Source organism: Amblyomma maculatum, chromosome 6 (assembly GCF_055883805.1).
Source record: "Amblyomma maculatum isolate TAMU_Amacu chromosome 6, ASM5588380v1, whole genome shotgun sequence".
NCBI lineage: Eukaryota > Metazoa > Arthropoda > Arachnida > Ixodida > Ixodidae > Amblyomma > Amblyomma maculatum.
Genome location: NC_139349.1, coordinates 8,100,899 through 8,127,294, shown reverse-complemented (window position 1 = coordinate 8,127,294; position 26,396 = coordinate 8,100,899). Strand labels below are relative to the sequence as shown.

The 26,396-nt window shown below is 45.3% G+C and overlaps 1 protein-coding gene across 3 annotated transcripts in view; it reads left to right on the top strand.

Moving 5' to 3' along the window:
- LOC146185019 (protogenin B-like) overlaps positions 1-22,544 on the top strand; it is a 289,596-nt gene extending 267,052 nt beyond the window's left edge. For 2 of the 3 annotated variants that reach the window (XM_084605979.1, XM_084605977.1), the window contains exons 22-23: positions 3,904-4,035; positions 15,770-22,544. In XM_084605979.1, the coding sequence (XP_084462105.1) occupies positions 3,904-4,035; positions 15,770-16,099 (462 nt within the window). In that variant the 3' untranslated portion in view covers positions 16,100-22,544. The remainder of the gene's footprint in view (positions 1-3,903; positions 4,036-15,769) is intronic. The other variant, XM_084605978.1, reaches the window with a different exon arrangement.
- Positions 22,545-26,396: the final 3,852 nt, after the last annotated feature.

The following is a 26,396-nucleotide window of genomic DNA, read 5'->3' as shown; positions in this document are numbered from 1 at the left end:
GATGGTGCGACAGAAGAAGCCAGACGTAGGCGCAACAAAAACCTCAGGAGACAGCGGGCCGAAGAAACAGATGAAGAGCAGGCTGCACGTCTATAGAAAAGAAGGAAGCGGTTTTTGGCTGCTGCTGGTTTATTCGAAGATCGTAGACGTGCTGACTTCCCAAAAAGTGGGCGAGCATGAGTCGGCCACGCGAGAGTTCTATTGCTGGTTCACGAACAACCCCTTCGGAAACAACTTCAACCATGCTTCACCTTCTTGATATAGCCATAGCTGCCACTATGCAATACCAACTAACCACAAGCTAACCACAAGTGTAGCCATGCAGCTGTTGCTTTCGCAACTCGACCAGCCTTAGCCAGAGCTAAACCGAGCCTAATTTTTTCTCGGGGCAAGCGATTATGTATTCGAAATGCATCACCTCTACAGATGATACCATCATCTGTGTTCCTACTCGTCACTGTATGCTGTGGAGAAGCCTGAATGCCGAAATAGCTGTACAGTCGAACCCGGTTGTATCGAATTTTGTTATATCGAACTCGCGGAATATCCCCTTGAAAATCCCATGTAAAAATATAGGAAAGCCGCGTCATATATCGAACTCAATTTCATCGGTCGTTCGATATATCGAACTCCGCACCACGCACTGGAAAGTGGGCCTTCCCCAAAGACGATAGCATCACCCTTGGCCGTTTGGCGAGTGACGTTTTCAAGCCACGCGCGGAAGGAATGAGGGGACAGTTCGGCAACAGCTGCTCTAGGCAGCGCCGCGCCCATTCCCCAAAGGTGCGCGCATCTGCATTTATCGTTTCCCGCGAGCCAGCACATGACGTTTGCAAGCCATGTGCGTGGGTGTGCCCATTCTTTTGCCGAGCTATCTCTCTCCTTCAGCACGCGCTACGCATGGGCCAAGCCAGCTCAGCCCGTTTTCAGACAGAAGTTGGACGCTTTAGCATGTGTTGCGAGCCCCTCTGCGCGCGGCGGCTGACGTGGCTCTCTCTCTCTTTTTTGCGAGAGTCATCCATTTTTATCTGCGCGCTGTACCCGCGGATAGCGTAAGATATGGTGGCTGCGGACGTTAAAAAGCGACAGAGCTTTTTTTTTTTTTTTTTTTTTTTTTTTTTTTTTTTTTTTTTTTTTTTTTTTTTTTTTTGCGGGAGTCGTTTATCCTTGCGTGTATGAATCAACGAAAGCACACGGTCAGCTGCTGCGATCATGATGCCCGCGCGGAGTGATAAATCGAACCAGGCTTGTGCAATCAAGCCATCACGGGCACTCAAAAGATAAACGCGCCCCGATGTTATCGCTGCGCAGCATCTTGGCACGCTGCCAAGAAATGAGCTGTGGATGAGAGGACTGAAACGGAGTGACGCGCGCCATCGACATGTAAGTGAAAACGCTCGCGATCTCTGATTTCTGCCGCCGCGGCGACACAGAAACCTTGTTTTGAGCTGCCGCGGTGGCTCGAGCGGCGAGAGGGACGCAGTTCCAAGTTTGAAAATTTTCGCTCTGTTGCTGCCGCATCGTCGCTGAGATCGCTCAATCGCTTGCATGTGAGCGAACTGGCCTTAACTATTTTTTTTTTTTTTTTTTTTCAAATTCTCGGGTGCAAAAGTGGAGGGTGGGTATATTATGCGAGTGGATTGATTACTCGACAAATACGGTATCGTGTTTTCGCATCGTAAGTGCCGTCATAAGCCGATTTCTGTATATCGAATTATCGATATATCGAACTATTTCGCGATCCCCTTCGAGTTCGATATATCCGAGTTCGACTGTATTCAGTTATCACGTCATCAATTTAAATGCTAACGCGAAACGACTTGGCATGACTTAACATTAGCCATCACACATTCGAGTCCTTTAATTCAATTGGATTCTAAAACTGTACAAAAACTAGTATACGGAATCCTGTATAACATTTATGCAGGATATTTCAGTAGGGTATAGGTACACTTCTCTGCAGTTGTATTTTGTTATTTTTTTGCAAATAGCGTGTCAGTTCTGAAATAAACAATGTTTGCTATCATAGTGTTTTATTTTGCACTGATCAGGTATTCAATATTCGAAAGCTTTTTTTTTTTTTTTTTTTTTTTTTTTTTGCCATACTCGTATTTGAAGATTTCAATATTCGCACACCCTTACTAAACGATTTTGACTGCGTCATTTGAATGCTCAGCAGGTCGAGCCTCGAGAAAGGATGGAAGGAGTAAACGTAGACAGTGAGGCACAATTTTGAGCCTTGTTAACAGCTACACTTCTCTGCAGTTGTATTTTGTTATTTTTTTGCAAATAGTGTGTCAGTTCTGAAATAAACAATGTTTGCTATCATAGTGTTTTATTTTGCACTGATCAGGTATTCAATATTCGAAAGCTTTTTTTTTTTTTTTTTTTTTTTTTTGCCATACTCGTATTTGAAGATTTCAATATTCGCACACCCTTACTAAACGATTTTGACTGCGTCATTTGAATGCTCAGCAGGTCGAGCCTCGAGAAAGGATGGAAGGAGTAAACGTAGACAGTGAGGCACAATTTTGAGCCTTGTTAACAGCAACAGTTGGGTTAGTTGCCTAGAGGGCAGTTATATCAAATTTATAAACTCATGAGCAACCATATCTCTAGGCACCCTTTAATGCATTAACCATGTCTGGACCTACTTTTGCCAGACTTGTGCTTGTGCATGAGAGTCGCTTTCTAGGATGTCAAGTGTTCAAGTTAAAGTGCATTTTCGGGGAGCGCACTTTGCAGCTTGAAAGACACTTTATGCTACGCAGTGCTAAACGGGAAAGCTGAATGCACTCGCGCGAGCACTTGTAGATACGAAACTGGCAATGTAAAAACATATTTGAAAAATGAAATTAGAACCTCCAAGCATAAAGTTCTGACTACATCTTTTTAAAGCAGCAAAATACAAATAAATGCTTAAAATTTGACACCGGGCCATGATTCAGAGACCCCACATCAACAAACACTGTGAACAACAACAACTGCCACCTAACTGAAAATGGTGTTGCCGCAGTGACGCACCACACTTAATTTGGAAGTTGTGTACACGGTTACATTATGTTTTTGGTATGTGATATATTTTTCCCGTCACTATTATAAAACAATTACTCAAATAAGAATATGTACAAAACACGTAAAATCAACTTGTATGCATATCTTATTACATAATGCATTTTGTGACGAAGAAATTTCTGCCGGCGAGACTATGCACTCGGCCCTCAAAGTCTGTTTTCCGAACGCGCTCTAACCTGACTGCACACTTTGGCAAGTGTGCTTATGTTAAGCCGTTTAGCAGTGGTAGAGTGCACTTTTCGTAAATGACGCTCCCTGTAAGTGCACTTTATTTTGTGTGCTTGACAGGGGTATTACTTTATGTTTTTGAAAAACCAATTCATTGCCCTTAAGATCTTCTGCCATTCATACATGGTAAGTTTTAAAAGATGTATGTAATACCACTGAAATTTTTCTTTCTCCTGTGTCGCACTTTTGGCAGTTTTATAATTTTAGAACTTACATTCCAGTAACAGTGAGCTCATATAAATGAAATTTTTTAAACCTAATTTTCTTTTCTTTTTTGGCTGGGTGAAGGGGGGTGGCAAAGTTCTTGTACCCAAGCTACCTCCACCTGTCATTTTCTGCTTGCGACATCTTTCTGCTTGCGATAATGCGACATTTCATTATGCCATATTTGTCATGTGTTGCAGTAGCTGCATTTGGGGAAAGAATGGAGTGACATCCTTGCCACTCTAGTGAGGAATTTATGCAATGGTGCTCAAGTCCTCTTTCAAACTATTACTAATTTCTGACAAGCTCGAGTATTCATATCTATATGTGGTTCACTACACGTACTGCTCCTAGTGACGACTTCGGTGTTTGTTTTCTTCTTATTTGCATGAACAGGGTGGTTACCCTGCATCACAGTGCAATGGCAAGACAAATGGACATGCCCGGGGCAAACAACCAAATGGCACAACTCCAAATGGACACTTAGGAAATGGCAGCGCCGTTTGCTTCATCAAATCTCCGGGCGCGGTAAGATTGAAAGAAAATTTCATTGTGCCCCACTGTTGACAGAAGTTGTCGGTATGAAATATTTCCAGCACATAGTCAAGCGCCTCCTAGTGCCATGCAAAGAAGCCTAGTGGCATTATGTATTACTGCTTTTGGAGATACTGCTGTCATGGTTCCCATTCGCCCAGCTGTCTGACATCTTCAGTGCCTACTGCACAGTCGACTGCCCAGACTATTGCATTTAATCGATTCTAGGCCGACCCCCGGAAATCAGAAAGTCAGAAAAAAATAAAATAAATAGAAGTTTATTTGAATGTAAGTTGAATGAAAAATGGTGTTGACTGAGTCTATAATATGCATTTTATTATGCTTGCGACGCTCGCGTCCATTTCTCACTCATCGTCCCTGTCTTCGTCGGCATTGCTGTCCTCTTTGTCTCTGGCTTCTTCTCACAGCGCGTTGTCCTCACTTCCGTCCAGCGCATTCGAGATGGTGCTCTCTCGGAAGGCCAAAACAATTAGTTCGGCCGAAATTTTGTCCCATGCTGCGGCGACTCAGTTTGCCACTTGGCTAAGCAAAGCACGCTTGATGTGCCCGGTCAGTGTGAGCTGGTGGTCTTGCAGTGTCAGTCAGTCGTTATAATGCTTCCATGGCCTATCCTTAGATGGCTTGTTGATGGCAATGTTGGGCGGTTGTAGTTGGCTCGTCATATCTCTCGGTATCACTGCAATGTCCTTACCGCCATCTGAAAGCACGAACTTTATGGCATCAGTGAAGTGGCCGCTGTAGGAGTCAAGAACCAGGAGTGACTCCTTGAACAACAGGGTCCCGGGATGGCATTGCCAAACGGTGTTCACCCAGTCGTCGACAAGGGCACCACCCATCCATCCATTCTCATGAGCGTGCACAAAGATGTTTATTGGGAAAACCTGTCCGACTGGGTGGTGGTGGTGAAAAACTTTATGCCATGTTGGGAGCCTTAAGTGGGTGCATCCTAATGACAGGTCGGCTCTTGGCTACATGTTGTGGCCGGAAGCTGGTGCTTCCCAAAGCTCAGTCCGCCAGCCGCTTTTGAACAACCGGGTCAGAGCTGGACACCGCAGCCTCCCATTGCTCAAGGTCGGAGAGCTGCCAAGTAGCTGGAGGGTGGAACTCTGAGCATTTAATATGTTTAAAATCTGCTTTAGGTGCCCCACACAGGGTGCACTATGGCGTCTCGAAGAAGTGCCCCGTGGCGTTCGAGAAGAAGCTGAAGTTAGCTGCTGTCTCTCGGTGCTCCGACCCTGCTCTCCTGCGCCTGCTAGCTCAACCCCCCATTAAAACCCAACCTTCTGGTTACGGGCCTAAACGGCTACGTGACACTGGTGGAGGTGAGGCCTTTAACTACATGTCTCGGGCCTCTCGCAGCCGCTCATCGAGTCCCAACCGGCTTCCGCTCGTATCTACACCCGTTCATCGCTGCAGCCGTCGCCTCCGGGGTCTGGCACCGGAATTCGCTCCTCTACCTGAACCGACGCCAGCTGACCAGCAGTTAGAGACTTCCACAATGGCCCAGGCAAGTCAGCATCAGTTGCTGCTTCGGCAGCCTCGTACGCCCCCCAGTTTCCATGGCGGTACTGGGGAAGATGTCGACGACTGGATCGACCAGTTCGAGCGAGTGGCGCAATTTAATCAGTGGAACCCAGCTCAGAAGCTGCGCAATGTGTATTTCGCGCTTGAAGACTGTGCTAAAACGTGGTATGAGAATAGGGAGGCCAGTCTTCAAAACTGGGATTCCTTTCGCCAGCAGCTGCGGGAAACCTTTGTCAACCACGACCGCCGTGATCGCGCACGCCACCTCCTAGAAGCTCGTGTGCAACTACCTAACGAAAGTGTGGCCATGTTCGCCGAGGACGTGACGCGTCTTTGCCGACGGGCTGATCCCGACATGACGGAATCAGCGAAGTTGCGCCACCTGATGCAGGGTGTAAAAGAACCTCTCTTCGCTGGTCTGGTTCGGAGTCCACCTCAAACCGTCGCGGACTTCATCAATGAAGCTACCCTCATTGAGCGAGCCCTGAAGCAAAGATACCGGCGCACGGAGTCTGCCTGTGGTCAGCCCTTCAGCAGTGTGGCCACATTGAACAGGTCCACTGATGATCACTCTCTGCGTGAGCTGATCCGCGAGGTAGTTCGCGAGGAGCTCCTCAAGTTCAATCTTGGATCGCCTAACCCGACTGCCGTGGCTGTCACCGAAGCCGTGCGGGAAGAAATACGTCAGACATTGTCACCGCCTGAGTCACTGTCGGAGCCACGTTCTATGAACTACGCAGCGGCTCTTCGTCGGCCTGCAGTGCCTCCTGCGCAACAGCTTCGTTTCGAAGCACAGCCGCCGCCCACTTTGCAGCCACCGTTCTACCAACCGCCCTACCAGCCGCCATCCCAGCAGAGCCTCGTCATGCAGCCGTCCGCTCCTCAGCCACTGTTCTACCAGCCGCCATCCCAGCAGAGCCCCGTCATGCAGCAACCGGTTCGGAAGGCAGACGTCTGGCGCACTCCTCGCCAACGGCCGCTGTGCTACCACTGCGGAGAACCCGGCCACTTGTACCGTCGTTGTCCATACCGGGAACTCGGTCTTCGGGGTTTTGCTCGTGATTCCCCGCGTCCCCGGGTCGGCGAACGCCCTCCAGAAATCGAAGAATATCTGGCAACCCGTGCAACCTCTTCGAGCAACAGTACAAAGTCTTCTCCCGTGCGCTACTCGTCACCCGGCCGCCGTGAGTTTAATCATGTGCCGAGGCGCCGGTCGCCAAGCCCACACCGGGGAAACTGAAGGCGGCGACCTCAGGGGGGCAGGTTGCTGACGAACGGAATCGATGTCCCGAAGACCCTCCCGTGACGACTCAGCCCGATGCTGTGACTACGATGCCTCCGCCGCCCCGCGAACCCGAAACTCCCAGTCAACCTCAAGCCGATCACGTTGTTAGCGCCGACCTTTCCGTTCTCGTCGACGGACATCCAGTAACCGCTTTGGTAGATATCGGAGCAGACTTTTCAATAATAAGCAAGAATTTCGCAGATCGGCTCTCCAAGGTTAAAACTGAATGGCTGGGACCGCAAATTCGTACTGCTGGCGGTCACCTTATGACGCCGATCGGACGATGCACTGCCCGAGTAACCATCGCCGATTCTGCCTTTGTAGCCGTTTTTGTTATCCTGCCGCACTGCTGCAAGGACCTCATACTCGGCATGGACTTTTTACGTGAGCATGGGGCCATTATCAATGTTCCTCGCCGTTCTGTCACGTTTTTGATGCCTGCAACGACAACCGCTGACTTCGAACGACGCCACGCACCTTTACGCATCGTTGACGCGGATGTATCCATGCCGCCACGTTCGTCTGCTCTCGTCACAGTCAGGTGCAACGACCAGTCCTGTGCTGCCGGCGTTGCCGAACAGAACACAGAGCTTCTGTTACATCATGGAGTCTGTGTTGCACACAGTATAGTTCATCTGACTAATGGTCTAGCTCACGTGCTGATTACGAACTTCGGGAACGAACGGCAACGCATCGCTAAAGGCACCACGGTAGCCTACTTTGAAGGTGTCACAGAAGCAGCCCACGACTGCTTTGTTCTCGAGACCAACACGTCTGCCAGCCAAACGCCCAACTTCGACCCTGATGTGAATCCCGCTCTATCACCGGCAGAGAAGTACAGACTCGTCGGGCTATTCTTTCAGTTTCAAGACTGCTTCTCATTCGCCTCCGCGGTTAAACAGACGCCCTTGACCAAGCACCGCATAATAATCGACGACCGCACCCGACCAGTCCGACAGAACCCCTACCGAGTGTCACCGCGGGAACGCGAAGTCATTGCTCAACAGGTAGACGAGATGTTAAATGACGGTGTCATACAACCATCGAGGAGTCCCTGGGCTTCGCCTGTTGTCCTCGTTAAGAAGAAAGACGGAAGTTTAAGGTTCTGTGTGGACTACCGTAAGCTCAATCAAGTCACAAAAAAAGACGTCTACCCGCTGCCACGCATTGATGACTCATTAGACCGGTTGCGCCACGCGCGCTACTTTTCATCGCTTGATCTTAAGAGCGGTTACTGGCAGATCGAAGTCGATAAACGTGATCGCGAGAAGACAGCGTTTGTCATGCCCGACGAACTTTATGAATTCAAAGTCCTACCTTTCGGATTGTGCTCCGCTCCAGCGACATTCCAGCGAATGATGGACGCAGTTCTATCTGGTCTTAAATGGCAGATGTGTCTAGTCTACCTGGACGACGTTGTTGTGTTTTCACCAACGTTCGAGGAACACCTCCAACGTCTCTCCGCTGTGCTACGGGCTATCAGATCTGCTGGCCTCACGTTAAAACCACAAAAGTGTCACTTTGGCTATGAAGAGCTCCTGTTCTTGGGCCACGTCGTCAGCCATCGAGGAGTTCGTCCCGATCCCGCTAAAACAACAGCCGTCACCAAATTCCCTACTCCATGTAACAAGAAGACAGTTCGCCGTTTCTTGGGCCTCTGCGCCTATTACCGCAGGTTTATTGAAAACTTTTAGCGCATTGCCGCTCCGTTTACACGTCTCACCCGGGATGATGTCACCTTCACCTGGACGGACGAAGAGCAAAAGGCATTCGATGAGTTACGGCACCGCTTGCAGACAACACCTGTGCTTGCCCATTTCGATGCGAATGCCGAGACTCTGGTTCACACAGATGCCAGCAACGTGGGTCTAGGCGCTGTACTCGTCCAGTGGCAAGACGGTGCCGAGCGAGTTATCGCATACGCCAGCCGGACTTTGTCCCATGCCGAATCGAACTATTCCACCACCGAAAAAGAATGTCTGGCTGTTGTATGGGCGGTGATGAAATTTCGACCCTATCTTTATGGCCGGCACTTTCGGGTTGTGAGTGACCATCACTCTTTGTGCTGGTTAACGAACCTGCGAGACCCCTCCGGACGCCTTGCACGATGGAGTTTACGGCTACAGGAGTTCGACATGACCATCGTGTATAAGTCTGGACGTCAGCACAACGACGCCGACTGCTTGTCCCGTTCACCTGTCGAGGCTGCGCGGGAAGACGAAGAACCAGACTTCCCCCTTATCGCAGCCGTCGACGCGCTCACTGTTTCGCAGCAGCAACGTGACGACCCGGCTCTCGCACCACTTATCAATTTTCTGGAAGCGCACTCTACAGAAGTTCCTTGTCTCTTCGCCAGAACGCATTCATCGTTTTGCATGCGAAACAATGTTTTATACAAGATCAACTTCGCTCCGACGGGAAGAGATTACCTCCTCGTTGTACCAGAGTCTCTTCGCGAAGAAATCTTACAGGCATGTCATGACGAGCCCACCGCGGGTCACCTGGGGTATGCTCGAACTCTGGCCCGAATTAAAAAGAGTTATTACTGGCCAAACCTTGTGGCCGCTGTACGACATTACGTGAGGACATGCCATGATTGCCAACGACGGAAAACACCGCCTGTGAAACCGGCCGGTTTACTGCATCCTGTTCAAGTGCCAAGATACCCATTCGAACAAGTTGGCATGGATCTGTTGGGTCCTTTTCCAATTTCTGATTCGGGCAACAGGTGGATAATTGTCGCTACAGATTACCTCACGCGTTACGCTGAAACGAAGGCTCTCCAGCGCGGTACAGCAATCGAGGCAGCGAAATTTTTCATCGAACGCATCGTCCTGAGGCACGGCGCCCCGACAGTTATAATAACGGACCGAGGCACTGCTTTCACTGCCAGGCTACTGGAATCTGTCATGCAACTAAGCGGCGCTACCCATCGCAGGTCAACCGCCTACCATCCACAAACTAATGGCTTAACAGAACGTCTGAACAAAACTCTCACCGACATGATGTCCATATACGTGGATGTTGAACATCGGTCGTGGTATAACGTCCTGCCTTTTGGAATTCACGGGCCCGGAAGATTCGGCCGGCCATCGCCGCGCGCGACAGCAGCAAGAGACTACATAGCAAATAAACGCTATTTCGTATAGACAGCTGCGCTGCTTAGTTCTGCTCGAGCCGAGCTAGATGTAGAAATAGATCCAAAGATGCCGTGGGCCGACTCGAAACGCAGATGATGGTCAGGGGCAGCAGCGCTTCCGTGAAATTGGAGAGTCGGAATTTGGAAGTGTTATTGTTACCACAATAGAAAGATGTTTTTCTTTTTCCACAAAGGTTGCTGTCCAGTGTCACAATTTATGGTAGCTCATTAAGGCACCAAACTGGGCTAAGTGCATAATCGTGGTTCCTTTTTGAGCTGTTCACTGTGCGTGTTAACAGAAGTCAACACGCGAGTGTGCAGCCGATGCTCGGTAGTCCGCGCTTCATCCCTGTCGTGTCTGTCTTTCATGTTGGCATCTGTAAATACTGTTTATGTACAGTGCAGTGATCGAGTTAAACTGATGGGTTGCCGAGCTAGGCGGCGAGCTTCCATTATCGCCCTGGTGCAAGCATAGGTACCAAGCTTGTGTACAAGAAAAAAAAGTAATCGCCAGAATGTCCACGACATTCCCGGGAAGCAACGCATGTCCCAAGGACTCGATCATTTCAAGGTCCGAAACAGGACAAGCTCACATATTTCATAAGTACAGCTTTTGAAATAGCTTAATTGGTGCTCATCCTGATCTTATCTGGGATGCACCTCGTCCAAAACGCTCGCAGGTAACCCCAAGGGTAAACTCTGAAGCGCTATGTATAGGTTTCATATGCAGAAAAGATCGAAATCAAGGGTCGCAGATACGTCGTCTAGAGTAATGCAACAGCTCCGTAGACCCGCTGCAGAACCACATGCGGCTTTCCGGATTCACGGAGCGGCTAGTGTCACCGTTGTCCGAGGTTTCTTTCCGGAATAGAGAGAAACCTAATCCCATGAACAACGTTCGTCGCTGCACCCTTTTCGCGTACCTCGGCTCGAGCAGTGCTAACCAGCGCATGCGCCCACCCTAGGTGGCATTTCTTAAGATGAATTTTCACGAAGCTATCGAGTGCGGCAATTACAGGCCCGATTTCCTATGCATGTGGATCCTAAGTAATAACATCAATAGGGCACGCGAGCCATCGTAACACGACGAAAGCAGGCTTTCGGAGCAGTACTGGCAGTAGTCCGTTTGCTACGTGCACCGCGAAAGTGGCCGCCGCCGGCGTAGTTGGGCGCCATGTGGACTCAGTGCATCCCACATATACAGGGTAGTTGGGCCGTTGGACTGCGTGCTGGTGATTAACATTTTGTTGGTGGCGGAGCGGTATTATATATATGTAGTTGTGGCCACCGCCGCGATATGGCACCTTCGCATGCATTGTCCTATGTAGTATTTTTTTTATCGTGTTGCGTGGCACTGGTCTTGACTTAAGAAGACGGGTAGCTGTGAACAGAAATCTGTCGTGATCGATCGAGTTTCTGTCATGTCAGGTGTGTGTGAGATACCCGATCCACACGATGTATCCAAACTTGTCGCCCACGGAGTACATAGACGTCTGAGAGTCAATGTATACTCCACGCAATGAGGTATGTGCGTCTTTTCAGCAGCAGTGGTTTTGGACAATTCCTAGGATTTATACCGCTGAACCAATCAAGCGTCTCATTAGGCAAGTATTTGTGGCAACTGCTTACAACATTAGTTCTCTCATACCCAGGCACATGAATGGCATCTTCGCAGACTGACCGATATAACGATTGTGCAGTCGCGCGTACGGTGGTCAATTGGTCGCAGTCAACGTCACTGTCACCATAGTCGTCATCACTTTCCGATTGAGTGCAGTAGGCCTATGGCAGCTGGCTTCGAAATTCGACGTATACTGCTCGCACGCATCTGCTAGGTTTCAAAGTCCTACACCTACGCACTCGTTTTGGCAGCTGCCTTCGCACGCCAGTGTTAGAACTGGCACTGCACTCTCACATGACCACCTGGCACCGCTGCAGCACTTCAGAACTAGTGCAGCGAGTGCAAGCTAAATCAAAGAGACCTGCTGTTTTGCGACTGCCCCAGCACTAACTCTTTGGAATCTTCTATCGGTTGTCGCGCCCTTGAAAACTGTTTAGGTATCAGTTTCTGATCTGCACCATCTATATTTACATTCTTTTCCTCCACACTGAAAACGTGATGGGCTTGTTGGTTTGAAGTTATCTCCGCCTCTAAAACTACCTTCCGCCTAAAAGCCGTGGTCTAATGACATCGCATAGTGGGTGCGATTAGGCTCCGAACTCGGGCGCTTCTTGAAGCAAGCACAGACGACGATGACGACGAGACTTTTGTTCCCAGCCAGCGCTGTCACAGCATTCGGAAAAGCAAAATGGTACCTGCAAACCTGCAAGCAGCTGCAAGTGTGTAGCTGGTGTAGCCATGAGATGACATTACATGTCTAGCGGTTGTGGGCAAACCACATCCTCGAAGCTAAGCTGATCCCCGACTTTCGTAACCGATTTTAAAGAAAAAGTTCTTGCCTAGATTTGAGTAAATACAGTTTATATGCTGCGACCTAGGCCATCAGCTCCTGATTTTCATACCAGGCTCCTACAGATCATCCCACTTGTAGGTGGTCACATAGTCGAAACGTTTGATCTATTTTTCTGGGCTCATGCCAGCTGAAGGGCCAAATGTAGGAGGTGTCCTGGGCTGCTGGATGATAACCAGAATCAAGGCTGTTCGTCAACGTTTAGGTTCCCTTCCTGGGTCAAGTGGGGTCTAGTAGTAGCCCGAGTTCAGGGGAAGCTTTTGAAGTTGCTGGCTGGTTCGGTAAATGGTGTACTGTAAACAGATCCTCTCATATGGCACATAGAATGCTATTGTCACAGTTTGTAGGGAATGGGCCCCAACCATGGATGGCAGCCAGCACCAATAAAACTGTGTCCCATTGACATTGAGCACTAGCACGGCAAACAACAAAGTTTATGGCAACAGTATGTGGATCTAGAATGTAACCATGATCCATATTGTGGTCAGATAATATTGATTAGGAGCACAGATACACAGATGGATGGCCTGGCATTGCCATGCATACATGGTTACTGCATGCTGACAGTTCATTATGAAAAAAAAAGAAGCAAGCTAATTACTGTGAAAGCTGTAAGGTGCTGCTTAATTGAACCAGTGAGCACTTTTTCAGAAATGCCTTTAGGGACCTTACAACCCAATAAGTTGAGGTATGCTTGAGATCCGCTTCACAAATATACTCTGGCATGAATTTTTTAAATTTGTCTTGTAGTAACTTAGTTATCTCCTGTCAAAAATTTAATTTCAAAGTTTTTCTCCTATTGTCACTTTTGGCGTGTTCAAAGGCCAGCGCTTCTTCATTGGCCTTACCCACACGGTTCCTTCTCCAAGCTGTCGACATGCGTGGGGGCTCCTCAGATAGTGCAGTTTCTTGATGTATCGCGCAGCGGCTGACTGGCTGCAGCTACAATAGCTGCGTCATGTCTGAAACAATACGACAAATAGCCATTTCTTAACCATCATGTGCATGCATGTGGCACGGAGGACAGTGCAAGTCATAAAAATAGAGAGGGCTTGCCAACTTTCAAGTGCAATTTTTTATTCTCTGTTATTTAGAAGTTTGTTTGTTTGTTTATTTATTTATTTGTTTGTTTGTTTATTTATTTATTTAATTATTTATTTATTTGAAATACCCTAAAGGCCCAGTAGGGCATTACGTAAAGGGAGATGTGGAAGCAAATCAAGGTAGAACAAAAACAGGATAACAGATGATGTTATGGTGGCATTTGAGGGAAGTGTATAACTAGTCATAGTAATCTTTCTACAAAACTAAAAAAAAATTGTATATTGCCGAAAGTTTCACACAAACTCATGCTGCGACCATAGCTCGCCAATAACTTTTCAGATGAACAAGCTGCTTATTTGTACACGAAACACCTCTTACAATTCATCATTGCTTGTGCGAAGGACACAGTCATAATTATCGTCATCTTGTGAGCCACTGCTGATGCTGGCCATCGAGAGCGGTGCCGAGATGTTGCATGTGGAAAATGCCCAGAGACATTGTCGGTTGGCAGTTTATGTACCAGGCATCGTTGACTGATTATGTCACTTCGTTCAAAGAAGCGTGCTTAGCCACCCAGTCGACGTCTTCAAGTTTCCCGCTGTAACCAAGAAAGTGCCGGTGCGGTTTTTGAATGGCTTGTTCAGCACCACGTCTAGCAGCTGAAGGATAGACGTCTACCTACCCGGAATAATGATCAAGTCACATCCAATGTCTGCTACCACTTCCTTCACTCAGTCGGTCACATTGATAGTCACTGACTTCACTGACTGTCAACGATACAACAACGGAACGGTAGATTGAGTGAAGCGAAATGAAAAAATGGTGACTAGTCATGGGAAAAAATAAGTGCAAAGACACTTCTGAAAATGTGTGACTGGTCACGTGGCTTGGAATTGGATTGGAATGGATCTGTGGTACGGTGTTGCCAGCTTTTAACTGGAACGCCACTTCATGTACAAAGCATTTCTGTTGTATAAGGACTAAACTTTCAGACATATCTAATTCCGGTCTTTTAAGCAGGCTGCTTTTGTGCCATGTCTGACAGCATTGCAGAACTGTGTGTCAGTGTGCAATATTACCCACAGCTTGGCCGAAACTACTTCAAAAATGAGACCGACTTATAATCGGCAATGTACGGTATTTTCCTGTGATGTTCATAACTACACAATAAATTATTGAGTTTATACTCTGTGCTTACAAGGTGTTGCAGGGCCCTTTAATGTTTTGCCACAAGACACGATAATGTTGTGAAAGGTTTCCAACTAGGGGAGTGCAAATGCTCAAAATTTCAAGTATGAATCGGATATGTTTCTTATTTGATTCGCATTCGAAAACTGATGTTTGGAATTTTCTGAGCATTCCAAAATTATTGAATACGGCAAACATTTTTCAATTCTCCACAGTTTCACCATACTGTCCACTATGCTTGACCTCATGGACTGCGCAGTGAAACATCCTCAAAATGAAAAAGCGCCGTTTCGTGAAGAAGGAACCTCACTTTTGTCAAGAGGGCCTTCCCGCCATTGTGCACAAAACGAAGTTCTTGACTAAACCAGGGGGAAAAAAACGGCCTTTTCACTTTGGTTTCATCTAAAACGCAGGGATTCACTGTGCAGGTATTCATCACATAATATTACTGTGATGCAAACGATTTTCAGCAGTTGCTTCAGGAGCTATTGGTTAATTCAGAAATTTCTTCTTTTTTTTTTTTTCGTCGCTTGAGTGCCAAATTGATATGAGTTTACTGTATTCAGCAGAATTATGACTGCTCTACCCGGTTTCGTGCAGGCTCCTCCTACACAAAGAACTTGTCTACGGAATACTCTATGAAATTTATACTGGATTTCTCAGTAGGGCATTCAGCTCTTTGCAATACTAGTCTAATTTTATTTGCAGATACCATGTAAATTCTTAAGTGAACAAAATAGTGACTATTTGCTACTTTTAGCTATTATTATTTTTTTTTTTCATTGATATTTGAAGACATTTTATTTCTCTCATATTTGTATTCAACTCGTATGCAAAAATTTCAATATTAGCACACACCCGTTTTCAAAGCAGCAGTAGTACAGAATGACTTAAATATAGCAAATGCTTCTTGTAAGCTATTTATTTGATAGTATAAGCATTTGCACAACCCTAGTTTTATCCCAGTTTTCAAGTACGATCTAAGAGTCGTTTGCGCTGGCCTTGCCAGCCTGACTTGAAATTTTGTGCCATTAACGCTGGGCCCTATTTTTGCAGCAGAAGCAGAAGGCTGGCAGAGATCCAGAAGCCATTCTTCCGCTACCACGCAGCCAGCACCGGTACAATGCCCACGACTGTTCTGTGCAAGAGGACAGGGGTGCCTGGGACCCAGATGCCGTGCCAGCACCAACGCCACTGCTCGCAAATGAGTCCGGAACATGGAAAGGTGATGATGCATCTGCCGCCGAGGATGGCATGCTTGACACCACTGTCAACTCATCCGACGACCAGTGCTGCTCCTTCCGCTTCCCAAGTAGCAGTGCACAGACCGCCAGTGTAATGTTGCATGGCTCAAAGGAGACCAAAAACCTTGTGGGACCTACCTAAAGCAGGAACTGTGTGGACAAAAAAAAATGAGATGTACAAAGTGCAGCAACACCCTCCCCATGTAGGTTCCTTGCTAACAGTGTTGCGTGCAAAGCATGGTAGCAGAGTCCACGAGAATAATGTGTATTGGCACAAAAAAAAAAAAAGAGAGAGAGAGAGAGAGAGAGAGAGAGAGAGAGAGAGAGAGAGAGAGAGAGAGAAAAGGAGCTGGTAGGCACAAAAATGTAATTGGAGCTTCGGCATGTGGAAGAGGCTCTGTGCCTTGTCTATGTACGTTGTTAGAAACACTTCATTTCTGTCACTCCACAGCCTCGAAGGTATGGGTCCATTGGCCTGCGAGCACTAGTCAGGAAAGTGTGCCCAACTTGGCTGTCAGCGCACCACTTGTGACAACAACACTTGCATGCAAGGAACCTTAACCAGTAACTAGGTCCTAGGCCTTGGTTTACCTCATATGTTGGCGACTAGCTGATACCTTTGCAGCACCTTGTGTCAGAGCACATTTACTGTTAGGCACACTGCAGCGAGACCACTTCCCACTTGCTACCACCAGGTTAGAAGCTGTAAGATAAGTGCACATGGGCAACAGTGACTGATAAAACCGCTGGCAGTGGAAATGCCGATAACATCTAGCATACTCTTTTATTAGCAGAGCATAAATTGTGTCTTATGCCCACCGAAGAAGGTCACAAGGTAGCAGGATACAAAATCTAACTTGACTTTTAATTGCATGCTTATTCCTGCTGATCTCTATAACTTAGTGTGTGCCTCATATTGAGGAAAAAAGAGTTTGGGTATTTAGGATAATTTTTCTAAAAACCATTTCAAATAATGTAACATGGTAGATGCCCCATAAGCACTGCCACTGCCTGCGGTTTCTCCCATTTCAGATTATCACAAGAGTGCTGAGAAAGTTTCTAGAGTATGGTTAGCTTGGAAGCCTCTTCACCACATGTGGTTGGGAAGAGCTGACGGCAAAGCTGAAGTGTTCCTGAACACATCAGGGCTGCATAGGGGCACATCATGGGGAGTCTCATTTTGCAGTATACTCCACGCTCAGGTTACTCAGTTTGGAATCATCACACATCCCTGGTGAAAACAGAGTTAACAAGAAATGGGAAACAGTAGCACAAAGAAGAAAATCTCTGGACACAAAGCAACAAAAAAAGCGGGTATTTTTTGTTTACTGTTTCCATTTTTTACACACATATATATTTATACAAAGGCGCTATGCCATTCCCAGTGTCCATTTAAATGCAGGCAATGTACTGCTGCTGTTCTCTTTCAGCTCTCTTGCTCTCCAACACTGATTGGCAACTTAAGGGGAGGTTGTTTAAAATTTTCAAACGCAAGCACCTCATTGCCAAATCTGTGCCTGACGCAGAAACGTGTGGGCTAACATCTCAGGGCACTTACATACTTTCATCCCCCCCCCCCCCCAATTTTTTTTAACACCAGCGCATTGCACCGTCGCTCGTGCATCACGATATATGTGCAACCAAAATGGGGACTTGGCGTGTGAGCTAGCACGTGCGCATAAGTAGGCATGCTTTAGTCGCCACTTTTTTTTTTTTTTTTTCAATTTTTCTGTTGGCATAGCAGTGTACCATTGGGTAACAAGAAGAAACATGCAGGAGCTCCATGTCATGCTAGAGTTTACTTATAAGGAAATTGCACTTTCATGCAGATGCTTTCTTTTTATTTTTTATGTTTGTGATGCTTATCGGGAGTGTTTTAAATATTTGGTGATCCTTGGGGAGAGACTTCTTGGCACGCACACACACACACACAGACATACACATGACCCAAAGTGCAAACGGTGCGCACATTCACAAAGCACGTGTTCAGCGTACAAAGAGCTGCTTTCTCACCTCCACCCCTCGCATAGGGACTCGTACTAACGGAGTCTCTGCCAAGGTACAAAGTACTGCATTGTCCCAGTACGCCAAAGACATGGCTACTTGTCATTTTATACACATTGCAGCCAACTGGCAGCCTATAGGGTACGTTCCGTTTGTTCCAAAACTGTACCTTGTTATGTTCAAAAGAAGAGTACTATATATTTTGCGTGGGCATGTTTTTAGGAAATTTTAAATGTGAAGTCTCCTTAGTGCATTCTCAGTTTAAGGTTTTTATAACCTTCATGATGACTCAGTCAAATCCTAAAATGGCATAGTCCACAGCTGGAGAGTGCATTTTGTTTGGGACAGAATTGAAAGTGCCTATTTGGGAAAATTTCATTGCTCCCCAAGGAGGACTGATTCGGAGGATGAATTTGACCGTTATGATTGGACGTTCAACATTTTGGCGCTACTTGTAGCTGCATCCATTTGACTGCTGTTTGTATTGGAGCATTTGGTGCCATCAAGCTTAAATTGAGAAAAAAAAAAACTAGCATACATTTGGAGGTCCTGAATTGTGAGAAAGACAAAAGAACAAGCACCATGTTCTAAGGAGGCTTCACATGCCATTGTGGAAAAATGATGCTAATGTACACAGTGGCAAAAAGAAACGGAGGAAAAGGTTTTCATTCCTTTTATACTTTTTTGTTCCTGCTTTAACTTGCATCAGCTAAAACAAAAAGGGTCATAGGCATGCAACGACAGTGTATATAATTACAGCGTGTACCTTCTCACAATGCTCAAAACAGCTCCCACCATCACATCATGCACGCCAGCGTCATTTCTCCATCTCATTTTTCATGGCGTCACTATGGACTGCTAATGTACAGTTTTCCTCTCCATCACAACACATGTAAGGTGCCAACTGCATTGCTTCTCACATAGCAAACAACACATGTGTAGTCATTTGGAAAGAAAGAAGAAAAAAAAGCTCCCTTCCCCTTCTTTTTCTGAAGCATAAGCATGTGTTAGCCAAGGGTTTCTGTAGGTTGCTGGCAATGACGCAGGTTTGGAAGAGCAAAAGAGGAGGGAGGACCTGCTTGAAGAGCGAGAGGGGAAAAAAACACCACCCAAAGCAGAATCTTTTTTCTCACACAATGTTAGTTATGTCATCAGCCATGCTTGTGGGCTCTGTTCACTACTCATTTACTAGATGACACTTTTGAGTGCAAAGAAGAAAAAAAAAAAGTGTTGCCTTCGTTCTCGCTCTTCATTTTTGCATTTTTCTCACAAATTGTCCATTCCAGCAAAGAAGAAAAAAAAAGATATATTTTACAATAAAGTACTAGCTTAAACTCAGGTGCTTTTGATGCATGGAGCTGTGCGAGAACACGCCATGCACTGTCATATGGGTTGCGACAGGAGACTGCCAAAGCCTTCCATGTTTGGGCAAAAGTCGTCTTTGCCAGGGAGGAAAAGAACAAACATTATGTTGATTGCGCGCAAAGCATGGCAGCTAGGAGGAGGAGGAGGCCTGTAAATCATATGTATGACAACGATAGCAGGCAGGCACGCACGATAACACAAACTGAATGAAGAGAAAGTAAAAAAAAAAGTAAGAAAGAGAGCCATAGGACAGGGAAACAGTTGGTCTTGAGTGTGCACACTGATTTTTGCCACAATCAGACTCATTGCTGTCCACTTGTTTCCTGTGCCTTACAGTGTTAACAGTCTTCTGTAAGATGCAGTGTCCAAAAGAAAGGGGGTGGGGGGAGAATTTAAAGGAAGGCTGGAGAAATGTGTGTTGCGTGAAAGCTTTGCAAAGGGCCGGTTTGCTCCCCAGCCCCCGAAAAAGACTGGTGTATGCAGAGCTATGACCCTGCTGTGGTCCATGTGCCCGTTTGCTGAGAAGCCGCGAAGGTGTGACTGATTAAACTGAAGCAGGGTACTTAAGGATGCTAGATTATGTAACATTCAGGTTCTGTTTTCCTTAATTTTTTTTTCTCAGCCCCATTCTGTTTACTGCCTTTTTGTTTGACCAGAGATTCATTATGTTCTTGTTGCTTTTTTTTTTTTTTTCTCTCTTTCTTGAGTGTTTGATGCTTACTTCTTGTCTACAAGTAGACAGGTCCACTCTGCACATGTTAATAGTTTTCCATTGTACTCATCTGTTGGCATTTATGCAGCAGGGTGGACATGGCTTTATAGGGGTATCTGTTTAATCTTTGTTTGTTTTTTCTATGCGTATGTGTTTTTGTGTGGCCACTGAAGACATGCATTTTTTTGGAGCCAGCTATTTTTTTCAATCTTATCTACCTCAATTTGTTTTATATATGTGTGTATGTGTAGATTATGTCATGATTTTTTTTGTTACTTATCATTGCTTGGCTTAGCAAGGGCTAGTTCTCAGGGAAATATGTAAACACAGAAGAAAGACGAGATAGAGAGAAAAAAAGAATGGAGAAAAACAAATCATCAAGCCCTGTTGCTAATGCCATTTCATTTGTGTAATGTTGTGTATGCACTGTTTCTGTCACCACTTTTTTTTTTTTTTTCTTTTTTCATTTCCCCCCTTTTTTGCCTGCTTGTCTTTGGCATCGCTCTGGTGGTAAAAACTTGTAATACAGAGGTGGAGTGTAGTGTGAAGTTATTTCGAGGCATACTTAAACATGAATGTATCTGCTCGTTGAGCCATTTTTCTGTGTTTAAGGTTGTTTCTCTACTTCACACACTGTTTCCCAGGATTTTTTTTATATATACACATAATCCTTTGTGAATAAGTGGGCGTTAGTTCCTCCGAGAAAAAAAAAAAAAAGAGCTAGAGAGAGAATGAGGAAGACAGACTTGTACAGGTCAGGAGACTCAGGCTTGCATCGTCATGCGGTCATGTGACCCTGCGACCATGCCAGGAAACGGTCTCTGAGGTTTAACCATGGATTTGCATATATATACTTGCTGCATGTGTATTTTTAATGCATAAGTGCACATTCATCTCTGAAGTGTCTGGGGGGGGAGTGCATTTCTGAGCGATATTGAAAGGCTGCTTCCACAGTGGGCTGATGACGGCACCTACTGCAGGGTCATGATGTATGCGGTATGCTTTTTTCTTACTTTTGCTGTTAATCTGCCTCCTTACTTAGTACCATTAATGTTGTGTGGCAGTGTTTGTCAGACTTGTAAAGGTTTCATGTGACTGGTGCTCAGCAGCGTACTTGCTTGGTAAAGCACGAACCATACCCTTCTATAGTGATTGCATCACACATAGTTAGATATATGTGTAAAAAGGGGTGGATTCTTGTCTCACAGGTATAATCGAAACCTGCCATTTTTTCAAGAATTGAGGGGCCACAAACAGTTTGGCGAAGGACTTCTGTTGGCACAAGGTATTAAAGTGGTTGTTGATTCTGTTACAGTTGAGTCATGGTAGAAAGGCTGGCGTCAACAGTGATTTGGCTGGAAATAAGCGTGGCATTTTAACATGCTGTGTCCTCAACCTAAATGTGCGCTAAAGCCCGACTGAACTTACTGCTTTGATTCAACCTCATTGCAGCATTGCTGAGATTTGGGTAGTTTTGCAGCTGGCTCAGTGAAAAGAATTTGTTGTTAAGTGGCTGCCTGCTTTCCCTTCTCCCACTTTAGCTGTGTTCAGCACCTGCGGCACAGCCTTGCTTTCGTCAGTCAGCCCTGCTGTGGAAGAAGCCATTTCTTGTGCATGACTTAGCATGTATCTACATTTACTCGGTGTCCTTTAGACTGTCGTGTCTCAGAATAACCCGTGTGGACTTTGGTTAGGTTGTCAGATGTCGTGTCTGTCGTGCGGTGGGGGGCACTGCTTGTGTATTGTTTCTCTCGTATCAGGTAAAACAGCCGATGTATGTGTCTGGAGACATTCTCCAACGCCCGCCTTGGGCATCCTGTAACCTCTGTAAATGCTCGAGCGTGTTGCTGAGACACCCAGGATGGGACGAGAGATAATTATGAAAGGTGTCTTCTGGCTGGAATGCCACTGGCCTCTTCTTAGGCAGAGTAGCACGTGCACCTCAGGAAAGACTGCTTTCTTTAGACTGAATGCCTCACAGGGGTTGCAATGAAAGACTGTGCGTGTAGTGAAGGTTCCTTTTTGGGTGTGGGGCCCGGTTTTTACTCTCTACAGAGCCACGTCGAATTTATGTTTTGACAAGTTATGATGGCTGTTGGAAAGTGTCTCATGAGTGTTTATTATGGAAGGCTTAAGCGTGACTTGATAAATGAAATTAAGTGTCAACCAGCAGATCAAGTAATAAGAAAACCTGCGGTCTTTGTTACCTTTGGTATAATCTGCTTGGAAAAGCTGAAACAGTATCTTTTTTTATATATATATTTGATATATATATTTGGCTTTTTCGAGTGGCTACATAATAGAGTAAGTTAAAAACAGCAGAAAACCATTGGTGCACATCTTGCATCCAAAATTAAATTAAGGCTCAAGCACCCATCACACCTAGAGAACTTAGCAGTAAGATGTAGGGACACTGTGATCAGTTTGGTCTGAAGGGCAGCCCTGCAGTGTGCACGTTTCAGAGTTGCGACTATGAAAGCTGCAAAAAAAAAAAGAAAGAAAAGAAAAGGGAAGAAAGTGTAAAATGACAAAATGAAGGTTAAAAACTGCGGTTGCAATGCATGGTATTATGAGGAAAAATGTTTCAGCAAGATCGCATATGTGCCTTAATTTGTATGGCCTGTTGAGTTGTTATATTTATTCCGCTTTCTCTTCCTCTTGTTGAGGGGTACTCATGACATTATTTCCTTTTTTTATCCTGTTCACTTCGTTTTTGTGTACTATTTTCAAGCTGAATAAGTCCCTACCTCAGTAATGGATCTTCCTGATGACTGTTACCTTTATTGATGCTTAATTACATTGCCCCACCTCTTTCAAGAAAGAAAAAAAGTCACCTTTGCCAAGGAAATAGCTATTGGACATTGGTGAATAGTTTGCCATTTTGCAACAGAACTTAAGGTTGAAAATTGGACCTTGTGCAGAATTGCAATTAGCTCAATTTGAGTGCCTTTTTGATTCTGAATTGCAGCCGTGTACAGAGCTGGTGCAGCAACATGGCATTTGCAGCTTAGTCTGTGGCATGTGCAAGGTCGCACTTCCATCACGGAAGCCAGTTGCTGGGCTCATGATGACCACTGTGCACCTAAGATCCTGGGTAGCACGCGACACTGTCATGGCAGGCAAACAATGAATGCAATGTAGCAGGTGTTGTTATCGAAATTGCGGTACTGAATTGCCTGGGCACACATTTATGGTTTCTTCAAATTTTGTCAGTGCCAAAACGTTATTACAGACATACGGGGCATGACACCTGCTGCAACTGGCTTGTCAACTTAGGCTGCCAAAGCTGATGTGACGATACCGCTTTTGGGGTACATTTACCTATGTAAGGTCAGAAATACTGAAATGCTCATGACCCAAGATTGAAAGCTATGCTACAGAAATGATTACTCCGGTTCTGTGGTCTCCCTGAGGATATCACATCTCACTCGTGCGATACATGTTATGTGCAAATATTAACGTCGCCAAAAAGCCATGTTAGTCATTTGTCAACATACACATAAAGCTATTATATCAGTACCTGAAAGGCACCTTTTTTTTACCCAGTGTTCTAAAGGCTAAAGGTTGTTCCATGACTGTTCAGTCATATTACAAAGCAGTGAAATGCTTTTTAAAGATATTTTAATCGCAGTGATGCTTTTGTTGCATTTGTAAAATAAAGCATAACCAGTGTAGTAAAATCTAAGCATTACTTTGAAGCTCGTTAGGGGCTTGATGCTTTTATCTGCTGGTGGGAGTATCATGGCACAGTTGATTGATGCTTAAGCCGTCGCATAGGACAGAAACAGTGCAAGTCTACCTACAGCCTGTCAGCGTGCTACCTGGGATCAAAGCTACTCCACCCATGCCCCCATTCCTAATCATGTGCACAAAAGAGACCACTGCCCCTCATTTCAAAACATTTTCAGTGTTTAGGAGACCTTTGGCAAAAAGGCACTCTCTCAGCTTAAGTTGGTGTTTGTTGTTATTTATTGACTGTTACATGAAAAAGTTGAACAATGCCTTTGTCAGGCAGCTTGCGCATTGCATGCAGATGCACTCAACTTTATTTAGAGCAAGAAAAACGTGGTAAAGAAGCAGGTACCTCGTTGGCCCCCTGAACTTGCAGATGGTCTATATTTGCTTTTTAACTGAACATTGTCTTGTTGTTTAGATGCATCATTATTTCATATTGACAGCTTTAAAAATCAGGTTACAGATGTTTTTCGGTCAGTGCACGTTGTCATGGCACTTGTATCTTAGAAAAATCTTGTGATGCAAGGAGAAACCATGACACAGCAGAACATGGTAGAGAAGAATGCATTAAGCAGCTTCATGTAGACATTAGGCCTGATTTTCAGCAGCAAATGTTGTACTGTTTGGTTTCATGAATGAGACCTGACACACAAGAACACATTCTGGCAGTGTCATATGGCACTATAAACATGCATCATGCTGCAACATGCAGTCCATAAGTTCTTTTTTTTTTTTTTTTGCTTGTTTTGCACAATTCTGTCCATCTGAATCCTTACACCATGCATCTGATGAAGACAAATTCAGTATTTATTTTCATAACGTATGCATATTACCCACGTAGTCATTACCAGATGGTAACTAGCAGCTATATGCATTCTCTGTTCTTTTCCCATATTGAACCGAGTTCCATGTTGGTGCTATGTGTGTTTCTTCAATGTATCATGTTGTGTAACACAACTGTGGTGACACACAGCATTGGCAGTGTTGACATGGCGTGTAATCTAAAGATTTATGATTTTTGGCAGACTTATATTGCTGATATGATTAAAAATGTAAATAATGCCTTTTATATACTCATTGTCACTTTTTTCCTTTGGTGCGGTGATGCTGAAACCTGTATATAATGGCGTCGAGATCGAGCAGAGTCGCCACCTAGGAGCGCAGCGGCGGCGAACCCTGCCCAGTGTGGATGCGTATTCGCGTCGTGTTCCAGCCAGCAGTACACGCCGCACATGCGTGCGTGCAGCGTGTAGAAATGTGTTTTTGTTTGTTTCGCGGTTCCGGTGCGCTTTTGCTTACCTATTTGCCTCTTGCAAAAGAAATGTGAGCATGCATTCATTCCACGCTCAAAAAAAAAAAACTTGTTCATATTGAGTATGTCATGTTTGATAAGAACATCATCAGTCGGTCTTCGGCGCTTGAGCTTCTTTGACGCGCGGCGTCTCAGATGATGTGGTGTCAAAGCAAAACAGGTTGCTATCGTCAATACAATTTAAAACAAACGCTCAGAAATCTTACATTCCCATTTCTGTTTTGAATACCACAGCTACAGCTTGCGACCGCAGACTGCTGCATAGCAGAATTCTGTCTAAACAGGCCACTCTGTGCTGTCTGTATGCACTATTGAGTTCTTTGAGTAGCTTCGACTCTCTTTTTTTTTTCTTTTTTTCTTTTTTTTTAACTCCGTCGCGGTTTCGCTGTGGCAGGGTGCTCGACTGCTGAGTTCGAGAACAGGGGGTTCAATCGCGGTCGTTTCGCTAGGCATTCCGCTGCTGTGGGATCTGGCTGCACGTTAAAAAACCCTAGGTATTCAACGACATCGAAGCTCACCTTACATCCCTCATAGCCGATGTCGCTTTGGTGCGTTAAACCCCATATGCATTTGTTTATTATTTATTTTTTTGCTGTTGAAGGCTTCATGCGCATTGAGAAACTTATCTCCCCAGCGCCGAACTGTTACTCTGTATATTACATAATACACCTAGATCAATGTAATTTTCTGGTGATATTACATAATACACCTAGATCAATGTAATTTTCTGGTGGGCCATTAAAATCTCTTTTTATCTAAATGCTACTGCAGTCTCCCGAACAAGCTCATTTTTGACTAAGGGGAGTAAAATAGAATTGTACGGGCCTCACTATCTATGTTTAGTTTAGAAATAAATACATCTTTATAGTCGCATAGTAAGATGAAGTCCTTTGTTTTGGGACAGTTTTATATCCGGCACCTGTTTTGCAAGTAACACTAATATTTTGCTTCACATAAGATTGAGTCTCTGCTCAGTAATTACAGTGATAAAGAAATCTTCAGCGTCTCAAAATTCCTTGCCAGGACATGACTGTGCCCATGCGCAGTTTTTTATGATGTTTTCTCAGAAACTGTTTTGTAGCTTGCACTTTAACATTATTTTAAAATTATTCGCTGATAGTCCTAAATTTTCTCAAGTGTGTAAAACTTCTCTCACATAATGAAATTTTTGGCACAGTAAAAAAAAAAAGCATCATTACATGACTAATTTATCATTTATCAACATCACACACATCAGAAAGCCCTTATACTTTCTTCAGTTTCAGGAAATATTTTAAACATTGGCCGCGAGTAGCATTCACCTCTTTACGA